At 37.0% G+C, this 22194-nt stretch overlaps 1 protein-coding gene across 13 annotated transcripts in view; it reads right to left on the reverse strand.

Moving 5' to 3' along the window:
• AOPEP (aminopeptidase O (putative)) overlaps positions 1 to 22194 on the reverse strand; it is a 234917-nt gene that overhangs the window by 127971 nt on the left and 84752 nt on the right. For 12 of the 13 annotated variants that reach the window (XR_012621749.1, XR_012621750.1, XM_074813379.1 and 9 more), the window contains 5 exons: positions 20969 to 21158; positions 19171 to 19280; positions 13967 to 14069; positions 13742 to 13849; positions 4892 to 4935 (listed from right to left, as the gene is read on the reverse strand). Coding sequence is in view for 11 of the 13 variants with exons in the window: in XM_074813379.1 (XP_074669480.1) it covers positions 4892 to 4935; positions 13742 to 13849; positions 13967 to 14069; positions 19171 to 19280; positions 20969 to 21158 (555 nt within the window). In the remaining 2 variants the exon portion in view is untranslated. The remainder of the gene's footprint in view (positions 1 to 4891; positions 4936 to 13741; positions 13850 to 13966; positions 14070 to 19170; positions 19281 to 20968; positions 21159 to 22194) is intronic. The other variant, XM_074813380.1, reaches the window with a different exon arrangement.

The following is a 22194-nucleotide window of genomic DNA, read 5'->3' on the forward strand; positions in this document are numbered from 1 at the left end:
AGAGCTTAAAACTGGACACTCAAATTTTATATAGTCAAAGGTAGATCAGGTGGATCGTACCATTTATTCTGTCTCAAGCAGCATAATCAGAATAACAATTTTTAATTTATTACTGCATGAATCAAAAACATCTTGAGTGTTCCAATGCTGAAGCAGAGCTAGCAGCTAGGGGAAAATACTCTTCTCTGTCTTATCTATGAATAAGAAACACAGCCTCACAATGCCAGTTTGTCCTTTTTTTTCCCCCTAGAAACTAAAGTGTGAGATTTCCTCAGAAATAAAAAAGCTATGCAAAATAATCTATGCTACATTTGCTATGTAGCGCCTTTAATATACCCTCTATTTCTTTTAAAACCAACAACAGCTCAATTCAAAACACTGTCTTTGAAATGAGCTTCTGACACTGAGGGGAGTTGCGCTATTCTAACACCCCACTAATCCAGGCAGAAACACCACTAATAAGTTGCTCAGCCTCTCCTGAAACTTTGACATTTTTCTCAAGGGCAAAGACAACAATGCTACTCTGTTTCTCTGCCTGCAGCACCCTCAGTTTCTGCTAAACACCTGCCATATGACCATATGCAGTCTTGTTTGTACTTGTACACGCCTTTTTTTATTCCAACGTAGGACAATCTTTGTGGCACCCATCAGAAAAAGCAACTTGTTTTAGCAGTTTACAGGCATTCACTATTTTTTCCCAAATATATTAGTAATGTGCTGAGTATTGCAAAGATCTACTCTGAATGTGTTGAAAGTGGATACTGAAGAACTGTGAAGTCCTTGGAAAGGTTTCCACTAACTTGGGCTTCAGATCAGGCCCAAAAAGTAGATTACAGACTGCTATTTCAAGACAAATGTCCTAGAGAAAGGACACAGGGCCTAATACTTATTGAGGCTGCAGTTCAGTAAAGCATCCATATTCAGAAAGGGCGCTTACAACCTGCTTATGTTGCAGTTAAGCATCTGTAAGAACTTCAGTCTGGTGTGTGTGATTTCCTGAATGGCCTTCTAGTTAAGATACTGTATTGGACTGTGTGATCTGGGTTCAACTGATAGGCACTATAACAGCCTTTTACAAGGCTGGGCAGGTTCTTCAATTGCTTTGTACTACAGTTCCCTGCTGTAAAATGAGAATACTATTACATCCATCATCTCATCCCTTGTCTATTTGTTTAGATGATAAAGCAGTCAGCCTAGGAATGATCTAATTTGCATACATACTGTTCACGGCCAGATTCAACGCTTCAGAGCAAGCTCTGTAAAATACTAACATTAATGATAATCTGAAAATTAGCGTTATAAAAGATGCCAATATATCAAGTTTTCATTGCACAAGGCCCCACAGCACACTACAAACTTTATCATAAACCCACCTAATTCCTCAATCAAAAAGAAACCACTTTCAGAATAAGGTGTTGCAGCAAATGAACAGTGCACATGAAAGTGTGCAACCTTTTTTTTTTTTGCAAAGGAACATAAAATGTCTGCCATATCCAACTAAAAATACTTCAACAGGCATATTTGCTTCATCTGTATTATATACATTCATACGCATCAATCATTTTCGAAGTAAGCTATTCCAGTTAATATGGAGTTAGTGCAAATCAAAGACTAGTGACTGCTTAGTGATTCTGTCAACTAGCTATAGCTTCCTGCAGATGAGATTTCATTTGGGTTTCGTCCAGCATATATATATTTTGGCTCACCAAAAAAATGGAGGAATCAAAAACACTGGGAAAAATCTTTCCCAATGATTTGCTTCGGGAGTTAGGTGCCTACCAGCTGTTCGTCTCAATCAAAATCACCAGATTCATGACAATGTGAGTATCAAAGGAAGCACATATGAAAGAAAGAGACACATACCTCTGTATCTGAGTAGTTTGAAATTGCAGCATCATTTTAACATTAATTTAATACTTAACTGACAATTTATGAAGACATCCATGGAATGGGGTTAATAAGTCTGTACAAATAGCAGAGCTGTAACACAAGCTCTCCTTTGTCTATCATGCATTATTAAAACCATAGCTTTATTAGTATACTTATTTATTTTATTTAGTAAAATTAAATTAAAAAATACCACCAGAAAACCCCAGAGAACAGAACTGACCTGCTCAAAAAAATCTGCAGTTGTACAGAGTGCAAGAACTAAGACTGATTTATCTGAGGCTGGTGAAACTCACCCTCTGCTACAGGGCCTTAAAAACACTGAGTCTTTGCACAGCTCACATGTTGGGCAGATGTGAAGAGGATCAATTTACAGCAAAGACTATGGGTGTAAGCCTTGGGGAGAACAGAGCCACTGGGAGTTTTATCAAATCTAGTGCACTGTGATATACAGACACATAAGAGGGTCTTTTGTTGTTGTTTGGTTGAGTTTGCTGTTCTTTTTTAATGTAGTAAAGTTTCGAAGTAAATATGAGGAAATAAGATGCTTCAGTTACAGGTGGGAAATACTGTAGATTTTCTACCGAAAGGCCAAGATAATGTGAGACTATAGCCGGTGCATGTCATTTTTTTAAAGGCTTTGAAAACAGAGAAGGATAATGATAGATATTTATTTGTCCTTCTTGCCATTAGCCCTTCACTCACAGAAATAATCTGCCTTAAGGGCAAGTTAGGAAATTCTAAAGGACCAGAAGGTAGTGCTAGGCCTGTCTGATGGCAGCATTCAGCCGCAGTCCAGAAACAGAAGGATTCTGCCTTGCAGAATGGATTCCTACAGCTAACATGCCATTAAAATTGAGTCAGAGCAGGAAGTGAAGTAGCCCTATAAACTAGGCATATAATCATCCTCCTCTGAGTACAGAAGGCAGCAAAAATCAGTGACTGCCACTTAAGAAGTTACATCTGTATCTTGGAGCTGCTCATCTCTGGGAATGTAAGAAAAAAATCTCCTGTAAGTGAAAACTAAAGGCACTAAGTACTGGAAGAGTGAGAATCTTTTAGCTATAGTCTGCTGTATCCAATAGCAGAAAGCTAATATTGCATTACTTCAACGTAATAATTACAGAACATTACCATACTGTTGTATGATTGCTTTCTCCCAATGTTAATCCTATTTTCATTACAAAAGTCTCCCATAAGCCAAATTCTACTCCTAGCTGCACTAGTTTGCCTCTATTGCCACAGCTGAGGGCAGGATTTGGCTTGATTCCCTACTACTACTTTGTCTTCTTTTTTTTAATGATTAAGTCCAGCCTCCATTACGAACTTCTGTATATGAGAGTGCGTAGTATTTTTCAAGTAAGAAGCATCTAGTTTAAACATTAAAATTTTACTTGGTAGAATTGCACAAGTCTGGGAGGTTTTGTGTGCTACAAAGAATTTTGTTGCTCTAATCTTGAAATGCATTTCATTCCTACGACTGAAACTTTGTGCAAAAAAGCACTCATCAGCAGATGATATCTAAAAATATTTAATTTTTAGATTTCCTTCCTTTGCTTTTACCTCAGGCTTGTATTTCTGTACTAGCAACAGAATACATTCAAGAATGAAAAAACATCTTTGTAGCAGATAAGAAATAAAGGTCTTCTGTATATCCGGATGTTCTATCACTCTTGGCATTCTGTTGATATCTGCACACAAGGTAATTTTGGCTGTAGATAAATTCAAATATGCTATATGTCTGATTGTAAAATGAATTACCATAGATCTGAAATTTTGTTCATACACTCTGGAGTGTGATGACAAGCAAATGGAGACATACTTCTTTTGCATTAGTCTCATTGAAAGTTTAAATATTTTGGCATGTTTCTAGGCAGAAAATCAGATGTTTATTCAAATAACGTTTTGCACTGGGTTTGGACTTCAAAGAAACACAAGTGGAAAAAGGAAGGAAAACAGATTTTATTAACAAATCAACATATAATTATGCCATTAAGTAATCCACTTTCCCATTTATGCCATTTAATATTGCTGCATATATTTGGGCTGGAAACTCATATCCGATGATACAAACAAAATATCATCCTACACTATATCACTGGAAAACATAACACCACCCAAACTAAACTCATGATGCCACAAAATACATTATCTCAATGATAAGCAGCTTCTTTGTCCTTCACCCTCTAAGAAGTGTTTCACTAAAAAACTTAATACATTTGACATCTATGAATATCTCTTTTTTCCCAAACTACTCACCCAGATTTATGAAGACTTGGAATCCTGCTCCCCAAAATTCCATTTTTCAAGTGAATACATTATTTTTAAAAACTATAATATGTAAAGCTCCACTACAAAACAACCTGTAATTGTAGCACAGTCTGTAGTAACACAGAACAAACCAATGGATAAGCAGGGATGGATTCAAAGCTCTGAAAAAGACTAGCTGTATCATCTTCAGCCAGTCACAGGTACATGTAGGAGGATTTTGAAAGACATGTCAGGCAATTAATGCTGGATTTCCGTTAGCATTTTCCATCCTTCCCCATTTGGCACACTGTATGACAGGGAGAGGATGGTACCAGACTACTGCTTGAGAAAAATCCATCTTCTCTGGTTTCCCAGATCCACAGCAAAGCTCTGGCCTCCTTGCTCTAGGGTGCCATGTGCCAAAAGCAGCTGGCAGGAGGATCACAGATTAGTTTGAGCAGGCAGCTGGGCCTGGCACTTCAGATTGCCCAGTGAACACAGGACCTCAATGCTGCCCTAACATGCAAGTTAAAGGCACTGCTTGCGGGGAGCATGGCACAGCAGTAACACAGCAAGTCTCATATTTTTTGTGTATATATGCGTGAGAATTTTCAGAGAAAGCTACACACCCACACTTGAAAAAAACAAGCAGAACAATACCAAACAAAATCCTACTGTTGTCATCTAGCACAGCCGATATTTCAATCTGATTTCTACTTTCTTCTTTGACTTTTCTAGCCTGGTTCTCACTTACTCTTTTTGTTCAGGGATGTCTTCCAGCAGCATGCAAAGAAAATCCTGGAAAATGAACAAAGCACCACAGTTAATATGTTTATGAAAACATAACTCTGTGTCTGCATTGCTAGTGAGCAATGGATTTCTAAAGACTGCAGATTACAGAATGATAAGAAAGTTTATATATTCACTATGGTGATACACTGCTCAGTTATTTATACAACATACGTTATGTTTGTCAGTTTTCCAACCTGCTCAAGCAAAAGTGTCAATATTGAAAGAAAATGGGCTTGAAAAGCCTGCTGACTATTTTAACACAATCCACATTCCCATTTTTATTTGATCTATAACACACACAAACTATATTTAAAACTGTCAAAGGCTGCAGATGCACATACTCAAAGGCTAAGAAACACCAGAATTAAGGGTGTTTATGCTCTCTCCATTGTGCTTATGTTATCACACTGTCTTTAATTATATAATCACATAAGGCTTTTTTTTCCTTAATGCACATACCTGACTGGAAGATCACACCTACTCCTCATTCTATGACAAAATTCAGAATGTTGCTGCCAACCAGACCAACTAAGGAGTAAATTCTTCAAAGAAAAGGTAACTAGAATTCCCTTCATGGATTTAGAAAGGTGCAATGGCAATATAACAGCATTACTATCATCCTCTCAATATTATCACAACATTATCACAACAGTGTGATAAGCTCTCTTTAGAAAGTTACACCTGACATCACTCAAAGATTCTCTGGCACCGCACGCTATACATGATCTAATTTTAATGACGATCTCTTTGACACAAGGCACTCCTCTGAACAATCTCATAAGAAGAGGATTTATTAATATGAATTATCCATTTATATGCTATTTCATAAACAATACATCCACTTTATTAATACTAATCTTTGTGGAGACAAGTTTCAGAGGTTAATGATGTTCCTCACTGCAATATATGAGTGCAGGCTGATTTCTGATTGCAAGTACTTGCTATCTAAGGTCTTGAAGAATGTTTCCTAAAAGGCAGAAAACTTTTATTTAGGGACTCTGCCACAGCATGCAACAAAAGATGCTGTTTCTTTGTCTGATTATGGCATTGTTAGGGAGACAAAGAAAGAATGATTGCACAACTGAAACTACTGGTAACACGGTTAAGCCTTCCTCCTTTAGATTACAAGTGAGATTCATTCTGTGTTGCAGTGGTCACAAAATTTGCTTACACCAGAAGGTAAATTACACAGCACTGGGGTCAGTGTTGCTGTGGCAAGAATGCCATCATGAACTGCCGGAGTTATTCTGTCCTAACTACAGTGTATTGCTGACATGATGATAAAGTGTGAAATCCCCTTATTTCATACTACTACTTGCAGTTTTGTACCATTGTTCTGTATGTAAATGGAGAATTACTGTCACCTTCCACTTGTGAAAGCTTTGCTGCAGGTACAGAGTAAGCTTACATGGAAATAAAGAATATGAAAAGACCATCATTAGAGTTGTTTAAAAAATGTGGAAAAATAATACTGAAGTGGTCATCCTTGATGCTGTTTGCATCATCTCTGTATACATTAATGCAGCTGAATTCCCTGATTGGATTGCATCAACTTTTTATAATCAATCCCATAGTACTTGAAGATACCTCTGGTATTTGAAGGGGGGGGTTATAACCTGTATATTATACTATGAAATTAAACATCTCCTTTGTGATTAAAGCTGTCTTCATTTTTCATTTTTTAATTTTATCTATTAAGAATAAGGCGGTAACCATCATTCTACACACCTTCTTAGAATTAATCTATTCTATCTTATTTTAACTGCTTCTATTTTGATGCTCTAAAACAGAGTAGGAAAACAAACTACCACTTACCTCATATTTGCATGACTTTTAACATTTGCTTAGTATCAAGTCTGCATGACACATCCCATTATAGGTCTGACTTTTCAGTTGCTTGTAATTTTGCCAAACTTCAACCATCTGGTGTGAAATTTTATCCTCAGGATACTTGTTTCTTCCTCACCAGATGAAATGGTTCAGAAGTGTCCAAGGGAAGTGTCCGAGAGAAAAGTTACGTGATAACGTGGCTTTGTTTAAGCTTTGACGCCATTTCTTAAAAGGTTCCAGTGACCTTACACTTTGAAGCAAAGACTTGTGAATGACAGGGTAATCATAAATAAATGCTGAGTCAGCTCTTAAATTTTAGTTTGTTTTCTGTCTTTGTTGCAAGTAATTCAATGAAGTGAGAAAGAAAATATGAGTTTGAAATCACATGCCACCGCAGTACTGCATTATTAACAAACCGGCTTATATGCATATGGTTAAATAATCTCACTTCCCTACATACTCCTGTTGTTCCCTGGCTGGAAACCCAGAGGCTAGAAAACAACTTTTCCCTATATAAAGAAACTGTTATTCTGCAGATTGTGGAATTTTGCTGACATTTAGCCAAACTGAAAAAGCCTTTGAAAAATGAGTTCACACACGTTTGCTAAGGATTTGCTAGACCCTCATAATTAAATTCCCTAAAGACTCTTGTCTGCTCTCACCATAGTCCAGACTGAAGCCAACAATTTTAATCACAACTGCAACTTTGGCCTGCTGCTGAGCAGATCAAATCTGGATACAGACTGAGAACTGAGATCAAGAAGAAGTTTTCTTTGCACTGTTAATGCATGTACCACGTCTGAGTCAAAGGCAAAGAAAAGTGGAGACCCAATGAGTGACAAGTAGGTTGATAGAAGTAATTTTGAGAACCTTAAGAATGGAGTTAACTTGAACTAGACAGATCTGGGTCTAGAAGACCTTTTATTTCATGACTAAAGATGCTGTATTATTACTCCAATGCTTGTCTTGAGCAATGACCAGCACGTTTCTACTCTTGAACCGTTTTGAGGCACTGGACAGGTATCTCTTACAGTAAAGGACATATTAAACGAGAAATTATATCCCCTTTATGAAAAACTCAAATCTAGATATTTCAAGTACTCTATGACCAACAGATACTTTCAGTTAAATTCTCTAACTGAAATATAAATGGGATGTATAAGAGCAATGGCGATTTTGTGACTAAAAGTGATACATCTAAAAAGACATTCCTCCAAATGCACTTACATCCAACTCCTTATGGAAGTTACGCACTCAAAGTTAAACTATCTCTATTAGTTATGCAGTTTGTAAATTACATAACTAAATGGTAAACATTTCTTTGTCCCTTTTGGGTAGAAAAATAAATAATGAGCATCCTTCCTAGGATCCTGTTTGTTTGGAATCCTCACCCCTACCCCCCCCATATTCCTGGCTTTTGTTTAACAAAATCAGCAACATGTTGAAATCCTTCTCTTGGGGTTTTAATAACAAGCCCAGAATGCCCCGCCAAAGATGACAACTTCCTACCAAGAGTAAGCATGACTCCCCAACTATATGTCCTATTATCAGGCAGCAATCATTAGTCAGACTGTTTAACAGCTTAAGCCCCAGGCAGCAGAGACACTGACTAGCTCCAGTCAAAAGCAGAATTTGTTGCCCATTTACCCCATGCCATTGAACTGCTTTCAGATCACTAGAAATTCCCTAAAGAAAAATGACCAACTACTGTGGCAAACAAGAAAACATAGCACATACGGGGATCTGTCAAGGATTTCTGGTAAATTTTCTTGTGGATATTTAAGGTGATATCAGTCCCCTGGATGGCCCTTCCTCGGCATTTCTCTGACTGGAGTTATTGTCCCTGTGTAGCACAGCACAGCACCAGAAGGTATGCCTGCCTGAGCCACCCAAATTTACAGTCCAGCGCTTTCACACAAACCAGTCTTAGTAAACCGTCTGTACTAACAAGACTGAATTTGTCCTCTCAGGTACATCATGAATAACTAAGACAAGTAAGTCTTAAATCACCCCAGCTATATTAGCAAACGGGCTTCTGTCAGAGCCCCAGATCATTCACAACAAACATCTTTGTACTCATCAAAACACCTCAGAACAAGGTAAGTCCATTCATGGACCAGATAAGTTGGAAAAAGTATGTTGACTGTCACTTAGTTCACTGAACTGAACTGGCATTCCTCCTTACCGTATTGATGGGCAGGTTCAAACTAGACCCCAGGCAAGGAAGTGAAGGCATGCAGCTTGAACACACCTCCTAACGCTTTGACACCAGAGCCTCTGTTGTCTCAAACTCAATTGAAATGTTTTATTTTCTTCTGAAGTTACTCAAATTGTCACTGCCCACTAAAAATACTATACTACTGCCTAAAATTTCAAATTAAACATAGATGCCTTTTATTTTACACGACAAAAAGATGAGGAACTAGATCTGTTATGTATCAACGGTTCTACATAGAGCCCTCAATTGTTCTTTGGACCTCTCTTTAAGACTCTCCAGCAGAAAATCATGTAAAATGCACTTGACTCTGATTATTTAAAATGTATCTCACTAAATCAAACAAAAGCTGGAGCTGTAATTCAGCACTAATAAAACTCACATGCTTTGGGAGTGCTCCCTTGTCAGTTTGTTCTGGTCAAAATTAAATAATTTATCTTTTTTCCTATCAAATGATATTGCGTAACAAGCTATTACATAATTTTAACCTTGAAAGATGCTAAATGAAAGCTAAGCAAATACAAAAACTTTAGGTCAGAAGAGGAGTGAGAAACTACTGTAACAGAAGTGGAAATGCAAGAAGATACTCCACAGCTGAATGCTAAGGCTCAAGACTTATTAGGTTCAGCAGCTATGGGAAGGATTTGTGTAAAAGTCCAAAACATTTTCAGATATATGAGTCACGTCCCTGATAGAAGACAATTATATGTGTAAAACTTACTGCTTCTTTTAAGATCTTTGTACTTGAGATACATGATAACAAAAGATACTTGTTTTTTTTATACAACTGTACTGTTGGACATTAAAATGTGTGACACATTAACTGACTTTTTAATTACTCATCTGTATTATACATGATTATAAAACATCTGGGCTCCTCTTAGCTTTGCTACTCTCTGCTTTCTTCTCCAGTTCCATTTCTAGCCCTACTTCATTCTGATCTCTCTGTCCTTTAAAATACAGTTTATCTTACATCATTATGAAAAAAGTATACTAGAAAAAAAAAAAGAAAACTTTCTCACCAAAAAAATCTTGCCTTATACCATGTTAATGACTTCTACTAATGTAGTCTTTATTATACTTTAGCACAATATTTTATACGTTCCTTCTTTCAAGATACTTGTACTGAAATAGAAATAGGTGCTAAATCTAGTCAGATTTTTATATGTGAAAACAATGGGTTCCCAAAATGTGCAGTGTAATCAACTGATCCATATATTAATCAATTATCACATACATAAGCATTTTAAACACAGTTAATCTCAGGTTATAATGTCTGACCTAGTGAAGCAGTCTTTTTTATTGCCTTACACTTGTTAAAACTTAAAAAGTTGAACAAAAAGAAAAGCATACTGCATGGTAAATAAAGTGCCTATGAAAAATGAACAAAATGCCAAGCAGCTGCTTCATATGAGAGCAACACATATTCTAAATAAATGAGGCAAAGGTCTCTGGAAAAAGAAAAAAAAGGACTGTGATCATGTAGTAGTTTGTTTCATAATTCATACATATAAGGAAAGTGAATGAAGATCTATGGTGCACAGCAGTAGGAGTATGTTCATTTGTGCAAGTATTGGAACGGGAAACTAACTCAATCTGAGTAAATCAGACCCATCTATTTCTGTTTTCCAAGCACATGAGGGTGTAGAAAGCAAAGACCCCTGTTGCAGAGGCTGCTGTGGATGGGACAGCCCCAGAGTCCACACCATGTGTCACTGATGTCAACAGTTCACTCAAGCTCACAGGTCAGTAAAGCATGGAACAGCTGGGGCCAAACTGCAGACACAAAGTTTTCATTAAACTTGTACCTAAATAAAAGATTCTAGAGGTTGAAACATCAAATACATGCACACTGCATGCTTATACTTCCAATTCTAGTTACAAGAGTTCTACAAGCAAATAGTTGAATGGCAGTTTGTATGTGCAGACACCAATTTATAAAATGACAATAATGGTATGTGCCCATGCAAATCGGGTGTGCAGGAACATGTTGATATACATACATACACAGTGGGCTTGGATCCATACATCTGCCTTTAAAACTTTTAAGAATAGCATAAATTATTATTTTTTTGAAGCACTACCTTCTTGACTGTCATTTTACCATAGCAAATTATAACTGTCAGATGGATGAACACTATAGACCCTAGGTTATTATTATAGCAGTCAGAAATACATGAAAATTAAAGTCTGCAAGCAATTCCAATTCCCAAAGTATTCCTATTTCAATATTAAACTGAACTACAGCTTTAACTGTGTTAGGAATATCAGCAATTTGCACTCCTTTCTATTTATTTATAGTCAGTAACACTCCATTCATTATTTAAAAAGTTCATTCAAAGCAGTAAGTGAATTCCCTCACAAAAAGAAAATTGGAATTTTTTTTTAATCTTTCTCAAAGATTCCAGACTTGCTTTACTCGTCTGTTGCTAACTTGACTAAAATAAACAAAAACTACTACTAAAAACATACTGAGCACGCAATCAAAATGAAGGAAAAAGGCAAACTGATTAATGTTTCACATCTGAAGTCATTTCCTTGCACCTGCAGCTCTCATCTAGGCAAAAATACTACAAACACCACTGAAAACAAGACTAGTATTCAGAACATGGGCAATTATTTTCACTGGTTTTGCTCTCCCTTGTCCCCACAATTCCTAAAGCTGGGAACTTTTACAATTATTTTGGACAAGGTGAAAGTACAACACTATGATATTTAAACTTACCATTTGGACCTCTGTTTATTTTTTTAGACCTCTATTTCATTTAAACACTGACAGCATGTTTGTTCAAGAAGGAACTTGAATAATAAACTTTGTACTAACTTGACTTCATTGCTTCTTCATTTGCAAGTCCTGATGTGATTGCTTATTTACCTATACCAGACACCAACATAAATACAATCTTTAAGATTTCTTACAAAGAAAGTAAATGTATTTACAACTGGATATAACCTATCCCCTCTGCATTTTTAACATAGTGACCAAACAATGGGATGATGTTAAAATTCTCTTCCCAGCAACTTCAACAGGAGCTGGATTTAGGCTGCTATGAAACAAGGTAAAAGCACAAAAAGCACACAATAAAAGTTTACATAGTACACAGATCTTTCTCCACCAAATCAAGTATCTTCAAATGAAGGGAAGTATTTTTTTTTTAACCTACATTAAGCACATAGCTATGGACATATTGCACATATTCAAATAAAAAGCAGTGTAAGAAATCTGAAATAAAAGCATCACTCTTGCTTTAATAATTAAAAACACTGAACAATTTTTTTATCCAATACCAAAATGGTTGTTTCTGGGTGCAGAGACAACATATAGTAGTTCATCTTATAAGACTGGAGTTAGATAAGCTACAAATTGACATTTCATAGAAGAGTGCTGGACAAAGGGAGAAGTCTCTAGTAGATGGGTAGTTCAATTGCAATGCAATCTAGTTATCGTGACTAACAGTATAATGTGCTGGGATGTTTTGCAGCATTTAAACAGTCTACTGACACACCTCATCTCACATTAACCAGGAGCAACAAGCTAACTTTTTCTCACCAAAATGCGAGCACCTTTCTTACCACCAGGGTAAAAACACTGGTCTGCTTCTTGGTTTTAGCAGTTTCATGATTTATGTAATTATCAGAAAGTTTCCATCTGTGTAATAGCAAGGCGTCATATTTATGATTTTGGACACCACAATGTAGACAAGGCTCATATAGTCACTGGTATTTTCCACACTATGCCAAACATAACTTCTCAAGGTCTCAGTAACATGGCACAGAAAACAGCTGCAGCAGTGGAAAGAAACATTAACTCCCTTAACACCTCAGATGTTCCACAGGGCAGAGCTGCTGCAGTAGAGCTACTATGCCTAACTTCTGGGTGACTTGACATATGAAAGAATCTATAGATCTGTGAGCTATATGTAAGATACATGGGTGTACCCATAAGAGTGAGATTCGGAACAGCAAGTACATGAGCAAAGAATCACCGTGGCTGGAATAAACAGGAAAGTGTTAGACCCCGTTCCCTCAAAATCAAAGGCCCTTACTCTGTGTTGCAAGGAGACAGTATGGAAAGAAAGAAGCAGCACATCTTAAACATCCCTTGTAGATTAATACTTCAGTGACAGAATGCTTTAGAAAGCATGGGAGTATGGACCATGATGAGGAAACCTATCCAGAGGCTGTAATAGAGGGGGACATCACTCTCTGACTTGGTGAGAAAGAGACTGTCCTCATAAAAAAGACTGTGAAATTATAAGCATTGAATGAAACAGCATGCAGAGAGGAAGGAAATAAAGTCAGAAATATAACATGCACGCACTGTTACAATTTATAGAAGTCAGTTACATTCCTACTTTGTGTTTCTTCTCTATCAGAAACAGAGAGGTATCAGGGAAAGGACTGACTGATCACAACCAAAACCCATGAGCAAAAAGACTGCAGGAGACAATTCCAGTACAGTAAATGACCCTATCTTTGAGAACATCGGCACCCATGAACATTGACTTCTCAGAGCATCAAATTTAAAAAAAAAAAAAAAAATCACCCCATTGTTTACATTATCAGATACTACCAGGGTGTCCTATTTATGTATCACCCTGAAAAAAAATGTTCTGCCCTCTAGCAGGTAGGAATTTCACCAACATTGCCAGGTTACAATTGCCTCTTTCCCTTCACCACAAGCAGAAGTGGTGATTTAGACATTCAAACAGAAAGTTCAGGTCATTTGTTTTTTCAGAAAATAAGGAACAATCCCAAGCACAGTACCTGAGAAAGGACAAGCTGCCCATGGAACTTATGGACAAATTTTCGTAAAGATGCAAGGTATGAAGCCTCTCCTGTTGTCCTTGCCAGAGACCGCAAAAGGAAATAACCCTGCCGGAAATTAAGCCAGAAACAAATAGGATGCTATGTATTTCTGATGCCTAGAAGAAAGAATTCTTTATCATATTAGTACAACAATTTCAATAAAAATCAGCTGACAATGCTCACCTTCAAATAGTGAACCTGCATGAAGATTTTTTCTGCTTTAAGACCATGTTTGACAATGGATGCTCCAGACTCACTTAATTCTCCTGTGCTCTCCTTTTTGGGCCTAAAATGGTAACACACTAATTAAGTCTTGGATAAGTAAGTAAAGAACTCATACATTATACATCCTCATAGTTGAAAGCATAATGAATGGCATAGTAATGTTAGACACCTGTGACTACTTCAATCTTTTTCTTTACCCTAAGTAATTAACTTGGCTTAGACAGAGAAACAAATGAATTTCATACTTCTAATGCAATTTTGTACACAGCTGACCAGACAGCTGGGGTTCAACTGAAAGGCATCACTAACTTGGTGTACTTTTTTCGCTGCCAGCATGACGTACGTTGCATGCCATTCTACAGTGAAGACACATTATAAACAAAGAGAAACAAACAAAAGAAGACCTTTTCTTGGGAAGGGAAGGATATTGAAATAATTATGTTCAACTAGAGTTTTCTCTTATACCTGAATATTCGCTTAACAGCTTACATGTCTATATACTTGCAAGAATAACCTCTTCCATTTGCATGCAATACAATGCAGAAGAAATAATGTTCTGTTTTTCATTTTGCCATTTGGGGTTGCAAGAAAAATAGTCAAAGTTTTAAACCAGGAAGCCTTTCACACACACAGGTTTGGGGTTTACAGACAATAATGTCTAGAACAAACCTACGTCGTCATTGCCTGATTTTAAAATGTAATACAGCATCTGGTATGCCACAAATCTACATCAGTAAAGCGTGCAGGACTTCTAGGCTCTTGTGAGCACAGAGTAAAAACTAAAGAGAAGCTATACTAACATTTTTTCTTCATTTGTAAGCATTGCCTCCACAGGCATGGTACAGAAGAGCCCTCTAGCTTTTTTTCTTCCATTCAGAAAACATCTCAGCTAACAGTGGTCTGAGAACAGATGTCTGTTTTAGGAGCCTAACCCTGTGAAACAACCTCTCCAATTCTAGGCATGGATCTTGAAACGGCCAGTCTTGGTAACCAAACATCTTTCCCTCCACTTCTACAGAATAGGGGCAACATAGGCCACATCAGTGCAGTATTCTTCAAACCACATCACTGTTACACTTCTCATGAGCCAATCCCTGTGATCAAATTACCTTCCTATCTATGTTTGCTTTGAAGAAAACATTTCTTCATCTTTCATATCTATGCAGTGGTTTATCAGAGTTTTGTCCAGAGTGCTAAGCTGTGTTTTTTCACCCTTTGTGCGCTATATTTAGGACCTGTGCACGTGAAATCCACTTCACACAGTAAAATCTTAATAAAATAGAACTTTTTGAGATAAAATAGAAAAACAAATGCAATTTTACACTGTTCCTAACACAGTCCTTTACCATGCTATAGTTCATATTTTCTTTCAAGGAAGATCTTCCTTCAGCATTGAAAGGAGATCAATAACTGATTTCTTATCCTATGTAACACCAGTTCTTCAAGACAATGTAATCATTGCAGACCCACTGTAGGAAAGCAGAGGTCCACCTACTTCCATTCTGGATCAGTCTCCTGGAAGTAAGGCCTGCTGCCATTCCAAATGCAACTTTTCATTGTTTTCTGCATATATAAAAAGCCAAAAATGCTTAATTCATCTCATAATAAATAGCCCAGTTTATAGACTTTGTAAAATGGAGTTTGAGCACAGGCTACAGGATCCACACTAAACTGACACACCTCCCATAATCACAATTATTCTAAATTAGGCAACCATACATCCTTCCTTCCTCCTCCAACTTTGTGCCTGTGTAGATCCTAGTAGGTGACCAGAAACAAATATCGCATCTGGATGATGGTACTGAGGAATTTCCTTCTGCAAAGGATGTATATATACCCCTGATAATGTCTGCAAAAGAGTGTAAATATCCAGAAAGTTACCCTGTCCTCTGCTGTCAGTACTTCAGCACATTATTTTAAAGCAATGCTTAGTATATTTACAACACATTGAAGGTACAGAGACTGAAAGTTTGTTACACTGACCTCCAAAACCTGGCATTTAACCTAGTAGATGAAGCTAGACATAATGCTAAAGGCAAGCTGATTCAAGGTGTTCAGCTACCTGGCACAATTTAGTTACTGGCAAATTTCTGAAGGAAGCAAAAGATACTGGGTTTTTTTTGCCGGGTGGAGAGTACATTGTACAAAGTAAAAGTACAATTCACCAGGAAGTCCTTGGTAATTAAATGCTCTTATATGCTTAAGTAGTCATGAAAACCTATGCAGAGACCATCTGAAAGGCACGTTTCCTATCAGTGTGATAGAATAAAACTCTTTGAACACCTACAGAGCAGTCAGAGAGCATTGCTTTAAGATGGAAATAGACTTGACTCAAGTGGAACTCAGAGACAAATTTGGGAGTTAAATATCAACACTGGTTTGTCTTAATGAAGAATCACAAGCTGGAGTTCAGTCATAAGGGCCAGGACATGAAACAATGTCAGCACCAGCTTTATTCCACAGAAAGAAATGGAGTTCTCTAGTCTTCTTTGCTTCTGTAACATGAGAGACTGCATGAGAGTGCTGGTGTTGATGCTTGCTGGCAGAATGAGTGCCAGGACATATTTCACAGGTGCTTTTATCCGTGCAGGTTTGCTTCAAACTCTGTGAGAAAATACACAGGATTCTGTCTGAAATCTTAGCTTGCATGAGCATTACAGTGCCTCAAATTCTTTCTTCAATACTAAGATTTGCTGGTACTGTCTTTTAGAACTGCTGCCTGCTGAAAAGACATTTATCTATTTCTTTCATACCTGACTTCTTCTTTTTGCAGGTAGGTTATGAGATGCTACTACAACATAATATCAAATATCCATAATATGAAGAAACATCATGCTGATGATCAGTGTGCTGAGCAGCTTTCACCTAGTCTGAACATGTATTCATTTGCTGGATCAAAAGTTTATAGGATCAGCTGACAAGTTTTGGGGAGGGTTTTCTTGCTGTCATGAGAAAGCACAGAAAATCATATGATTGCCCAGCAGGGAACAAAAAAGTAGTTGAAGAATAAGGTTATGCTTGGGAAGAGTGGGTTGGCTGATTTTTTTCTTCCCAACATAACTGTCAAGAAATAACAAGCAGTTATCATTTACTTCTAATATCCTTCTATAAAAACACAAGCTTGAATCAGCATAAGCCTCAGTACAGACTCAAAACCCAGTGCAATGCCAAGACTGACATTTTCTCTCTTACATACCAACTCTAGAAAGCACATGGACATGCTTTCAGATGGAAGAAGAAAAGTAAAAAGAAAGTAAATACGCATTCAATACCTATTCAAGTCCATGACACAAAAATAGTAGAGAATATTTATACCTGACTGAAACTAGTGGAAAGTCCTTAAATGCAACCACAGAAACTAGAGACATCAGAGAAGAAGAGTTTGCCAGAATCCCAAGCAGGCATCATGTTCCTCTCCTGAAGTGTATACTAGAGGCATATTTTTCAAATGAGAAATGATTTGTCATTCTTTTGCATTAGCATTGAGAATACCACTATTCAAAAGCATGCTTATTGCAGAGATTTATGTCTACTAACTGTGGAAGTCAATAGAAAGATTAAGTTTCAATTACAAGATAAATCAATCATTCCTGAGTTTCAAACTACAAGGGATAAAAACATACACATTTTATTAAAAGTAACAACTACATAATTAACACAAAAGATGACAAATGTTATCCATAGTGTTTAAAACGGAAAACATACATCCAGATAAGCCTTATATGACAAGAACTAATGTTCCTAAAAATAATGTTTTTTAAAATAAACAAAACCCCCAGCGTCTATCAGGAGTTGTGTTGGCAGCAGCTGTATGACAGCTAGCGATAAGGCTTGCTTTTGTATTTATACCTGTCATCAGATTGCATGCTTGCAAATGTATAACTTCACTGGCTCTGCTTACATGTAGGATACACAATTCATCAATAAACATAAAGTAAAACAGATCAATGAAAGACTACAGTTATACAGTTGGTGACATTCTTTTCAGATTACACGAGGCCACAAAGAGGAATTTCTGTGTTGGTGAACAGTATCCAGTGCCCGAATATAAAAAGCTTTTAGATTCTACTGGGAAAGCACAAACAAAAGGGAAGACGTCAAAATGAATGGAATAGCAAGTCTTCCAAAAACATTTAAAAGATTATTATATAGAAGATGTGGATCAATTTGTTCTATACTTCCACTTGGTGAAAGAAAAGAAGTATCTATATTGTTTGAAATAATATTTCAACTGTGCCTCAGGAAGCATTTTTTAACTGTTAACACTAAACCAGCTTATCTAGGTACCATGGAAACTTTTTAATTGGAGGTTTCTAAGAACATGTTAGTAAAAACCTGCTTAAAATGGTCTGTGTATACTGCCTGTGTTTCAGGGTAGGAGTATGGTCTACATAATCGCTTGAAATCTGTCCCTGTACTTCTGTGATTTGGTCAATGCAAGGCTAATTTGAGCTAGGATTAGTAAACTTGTTTTTCTTGGTCAAACACTGTGGGGAGACAAGCATTGGAGATGTTAGGCAGCCACTCAAGGTAAAGGGCTGTGGCAAATTCCCAAGATACCAATCAGAATAGCCCAAATTATTAATCATTAGCAAAGCAATAATCTTTTTTTGACCTAATGTCTTCAGCTATGTAATAAGAAGCCTTGAGCCTAGCATCTGGTACCTAAAGACCGAAAATAACATTATTAGTAATTGCTAAAGAGAAGGTAGCTTTATATAGTTCATTATGCTTTTTCCTTTGTTTTTTTTAAAGCTTCATTCAGATTGGCAGTTAGATAACCATACTCCTGTATGTGCTTGTCTTCAGCCATGGAAAATGAATCTGTTACATCCTCAAACAGTGAACTTTGTTCAGGAAATGGACTTTTTTTTTCCCTGAATAGAGGCTCTTCTAAACTGCTTAGAGACATTTTATATCAAACTAAATCCCATGGTTCTTGAAAGCTTCCTATAACAAAGAGAAAAGCAATTGCATTATACAGAAGATGAATAACCTAGTCAATTTAATTTTACTTTTCTTTTTTTTTCTTCAGAAGGAAATAAGGAAATGCAGTTGATTTAATCAAATAATTTGGATGTATATCCTTTGAAGGAAGAAAATGGCGGAAAACAGGAGAGAGAGAACATGCGAAACCAAAGATTACACTGTCATATTGTTACCTTAAAACTTGCAGCTCTTCTTCAGAGTTCTGCACCTCGTCTCTGAGTCGACGCCAGCGAAGTAAAGCTTTCAATTCCTGCTGCGCTTTTACTTCATCATGTGACAGCTGCTTAGTATACAAAAAACACAGATGACTGACTGCTCTTTCCCAACAGACAGTAATAATTATCAGAAAGAGAAACTTGGTTTATTTCCCTTTAACCTGCAGAAGATGCAGGAAACAGTACCAATATCCATGATTTAAAAAACCAAAAACCAAAAAACCAAAATAACAGTTGGTGCTATGAGAGTTAATAGCAGCACTAAGGAAAACAGAAACCTCACTGGTCACATGAAATGAATAGTTGGTTAAATATTTGTACCTGAGGAGAGAGATGGGCATGCTGTTTTCCCTTTAGGGGCTAGCAATAAGTGAACTGAATGTACAGGACAGATACCTGGCATATCAGTTTTGGTTGCATCTTTACTCTTCTTAGCTTGAAAGCAAAGAGCTGTTTTGTGACCTGACTTCACTTCTCTTGCCTACAACTTCTGCAATACTGGTGAAAGTTCCATGTTGTATTTTCCCCCATTTACATAATATTAACAGAGATGCATGCTCATGAAATAAATGCCAGGTTGTCATCTTAAAAATAAGAACTAATTTATGCTTCTCTGTTATAAAAAAAGATGGGAGATGGGAGAAAGAAAAAGCAGCTAACATTATCCTGCATTACACCAATATTTCAGTTGCCACTGGAATTACTGTCAGGCAGTATGGAATATACTCATAATCCTACAATTGTAGGAAAAGCTTTCAAGTGTCTCACAAAAGCACAGAATTAATGTGAACAGCTCACAGCAGAGGAGTGATGCTCAATGTAAGGGCAGAAATGAGTTTTAGGACCAGAAGGGAAAAGCTAAGTGTCTGGGCAGCCTTCCTCTCTTGTTCCAGAAACATGGTAAGTGGCAAGGAGTTCTAATTTGTTCGTTGCTATAAATATGCCTGATACTTAATAAAAAGGAGGCTTGGAAGAGTGTATGATGTCAATTCCCAGTCCCACCTGCTCATCCACAGATGGAGCTCTGCAGACTTAAGGGGTAGAACCAGGGTCTGACATAAGCACAGTAAGAAACGACTAACACACAAAGTGCTTGAAGTAGCAGAGGTACAACAAAAATAAGAATTGGATCAGAAAACCACTTTACTAGCTGACGTGCAATTTATGAGCTTTTCACTTTAAGGCAGATGATGATTTCTAAGCCTCTGACATGAGGGTAGCTCTTTCTGAGCAGTGTAAGACAAAAAACTGTAAGTGCTGGTGCCATATTTCATCAGCTTCCATTTTGTTTTGAGGTATACTTCTTGGCTATCCACTGGACAAACCCAGACCATTTTCATTAGGTACCTGAAATATTACAATATTCAGTAAGACTCTGCTGATTGTTTCAATTTCAGGAACACAATACAAGTGGAAAGAATGCAGAGCAACTGTTTGATAGCTGAATTTTCATAATTCACATTTGTGGGAAGGTAATCACTGACAAACAGATGTTTCCATTCTCATTGGCACTGACCTCTATCTCTGCAAAGATTAGTGTTCATTGTGGATCAGGAAGGATTTTTTATGTTGATTTTTTTTTTTAATCAAATCAATGTTGATTTTTTTTTAATCAAGTTAGCATGCAAATTCCAACATTACTTTAAAAGACTTATCTTCATAACACAGGAGGTTTAATTTATATCTAATTCACAGCAGGGTATAGAATCTAGATTTCCACATAATTCAACTGAGAAGTGATGCATCATCACCTTACCTGTTGTGCCTTAGCCCAAAATACATCTTCTAAATAAGTGGCAAACCCTTCACTTAACCATTCTTCAGTCCAATCACAAGCACCAATGGCCAATCCAAACCAAGCATGAGCAATTTCATGGCACAGGCGTGTTCCACAGAGATGGCCCCCTCCCGGTAGTACACTCTGTGACAGGAAGATGATGTGTGGGCTGCACAATAGGAATGAATGACAAAATACATTATTGACCTATTATAACATGCATTGCCTGGTCATAATAATATATAGGCTTTATTAGCCTTGTCAGCCTCTTATTACTATATGCATGCTAGGTCATGACTGATAGTTTATAGCTCAGGCATTTTTAGGAACTAGGTTGTACTTTAATTGTTGGCTGGCTGAGAATCAAACTAAAATTCTGCCAAGCAGTTGTTTTGTATTCAACCATCAAACAGCTATTAGCTGTAAGAAGTAACTTAAACCAGAGTTTTGTATTTTTCAAATTATAAGACTGATTTATTTCAATAGAAGCATTTATATAAGCCAGGATAATAAAAGATGAGCAGGTGTGAATATAGGCAGCAAGTATTTATCAGTTAAATGATCAAAGCTGGAAATTAATAAAGCAGAAGCATTTTATAAAGAAAACAAATCACTATCCAAAAGCAACAAGAGTCATGTATAGTAAAGCACATGCACTTGTCAAACAAGCTAGAAGGATACCATCTGATTGTAAGAGCTGATCATTTTTGCAGATGCAGAGGAAGGAGATCATCCTTCACCACAAGCATGGAAGTGAGGAGGAGACTCAATAGTCACTAAATATCTGGTTTTCACAACAGGGGAGGACAACCAAATCTACATCTACTCTGTTCTGGACTCAAGTACTATAATAAGAAATTGGGGAAAAAAATTGTTATGAATTGTTGTTCTGCTGTTGAAAACACTTAGACTGAATGGCAAGTTACTGCAGTTCCTAATTCATGTTCTGCTATAAAGCAATTTCTGCTATGCTTATAGAAATTACAGACATTAACAAAAACCAAAAGTTACATAATTTTTAAAATTAGTACATCTAGGAAAGAAAGTAGCAGAATTAAGCCCTCTGACCAACATGCAAGGGATTAATGAAGTACAGTGCCACAGATGGGAGTAGCAAGGGCACAAACCAAGACCACCATCTGTAGTATGTTCCTGCACTAACCCTTAGCATCCATTTCAACTGTTTCCTCAAATCCAGCCAGTTA

Source organism: Strix aluco, chromosome Z, assembly GCF_031877795.1.
Source record: "Strix aluco isolate bStrAlu1 chromosome Z, bStrAlu1.hap1, whole genome shotgun sequence".
Classification (NCBI taxonomy): Eukaryota; Metazoa; Chordata; class Aves; order Strigiformes; family Strigidae; genus Strix; species Strix aluco.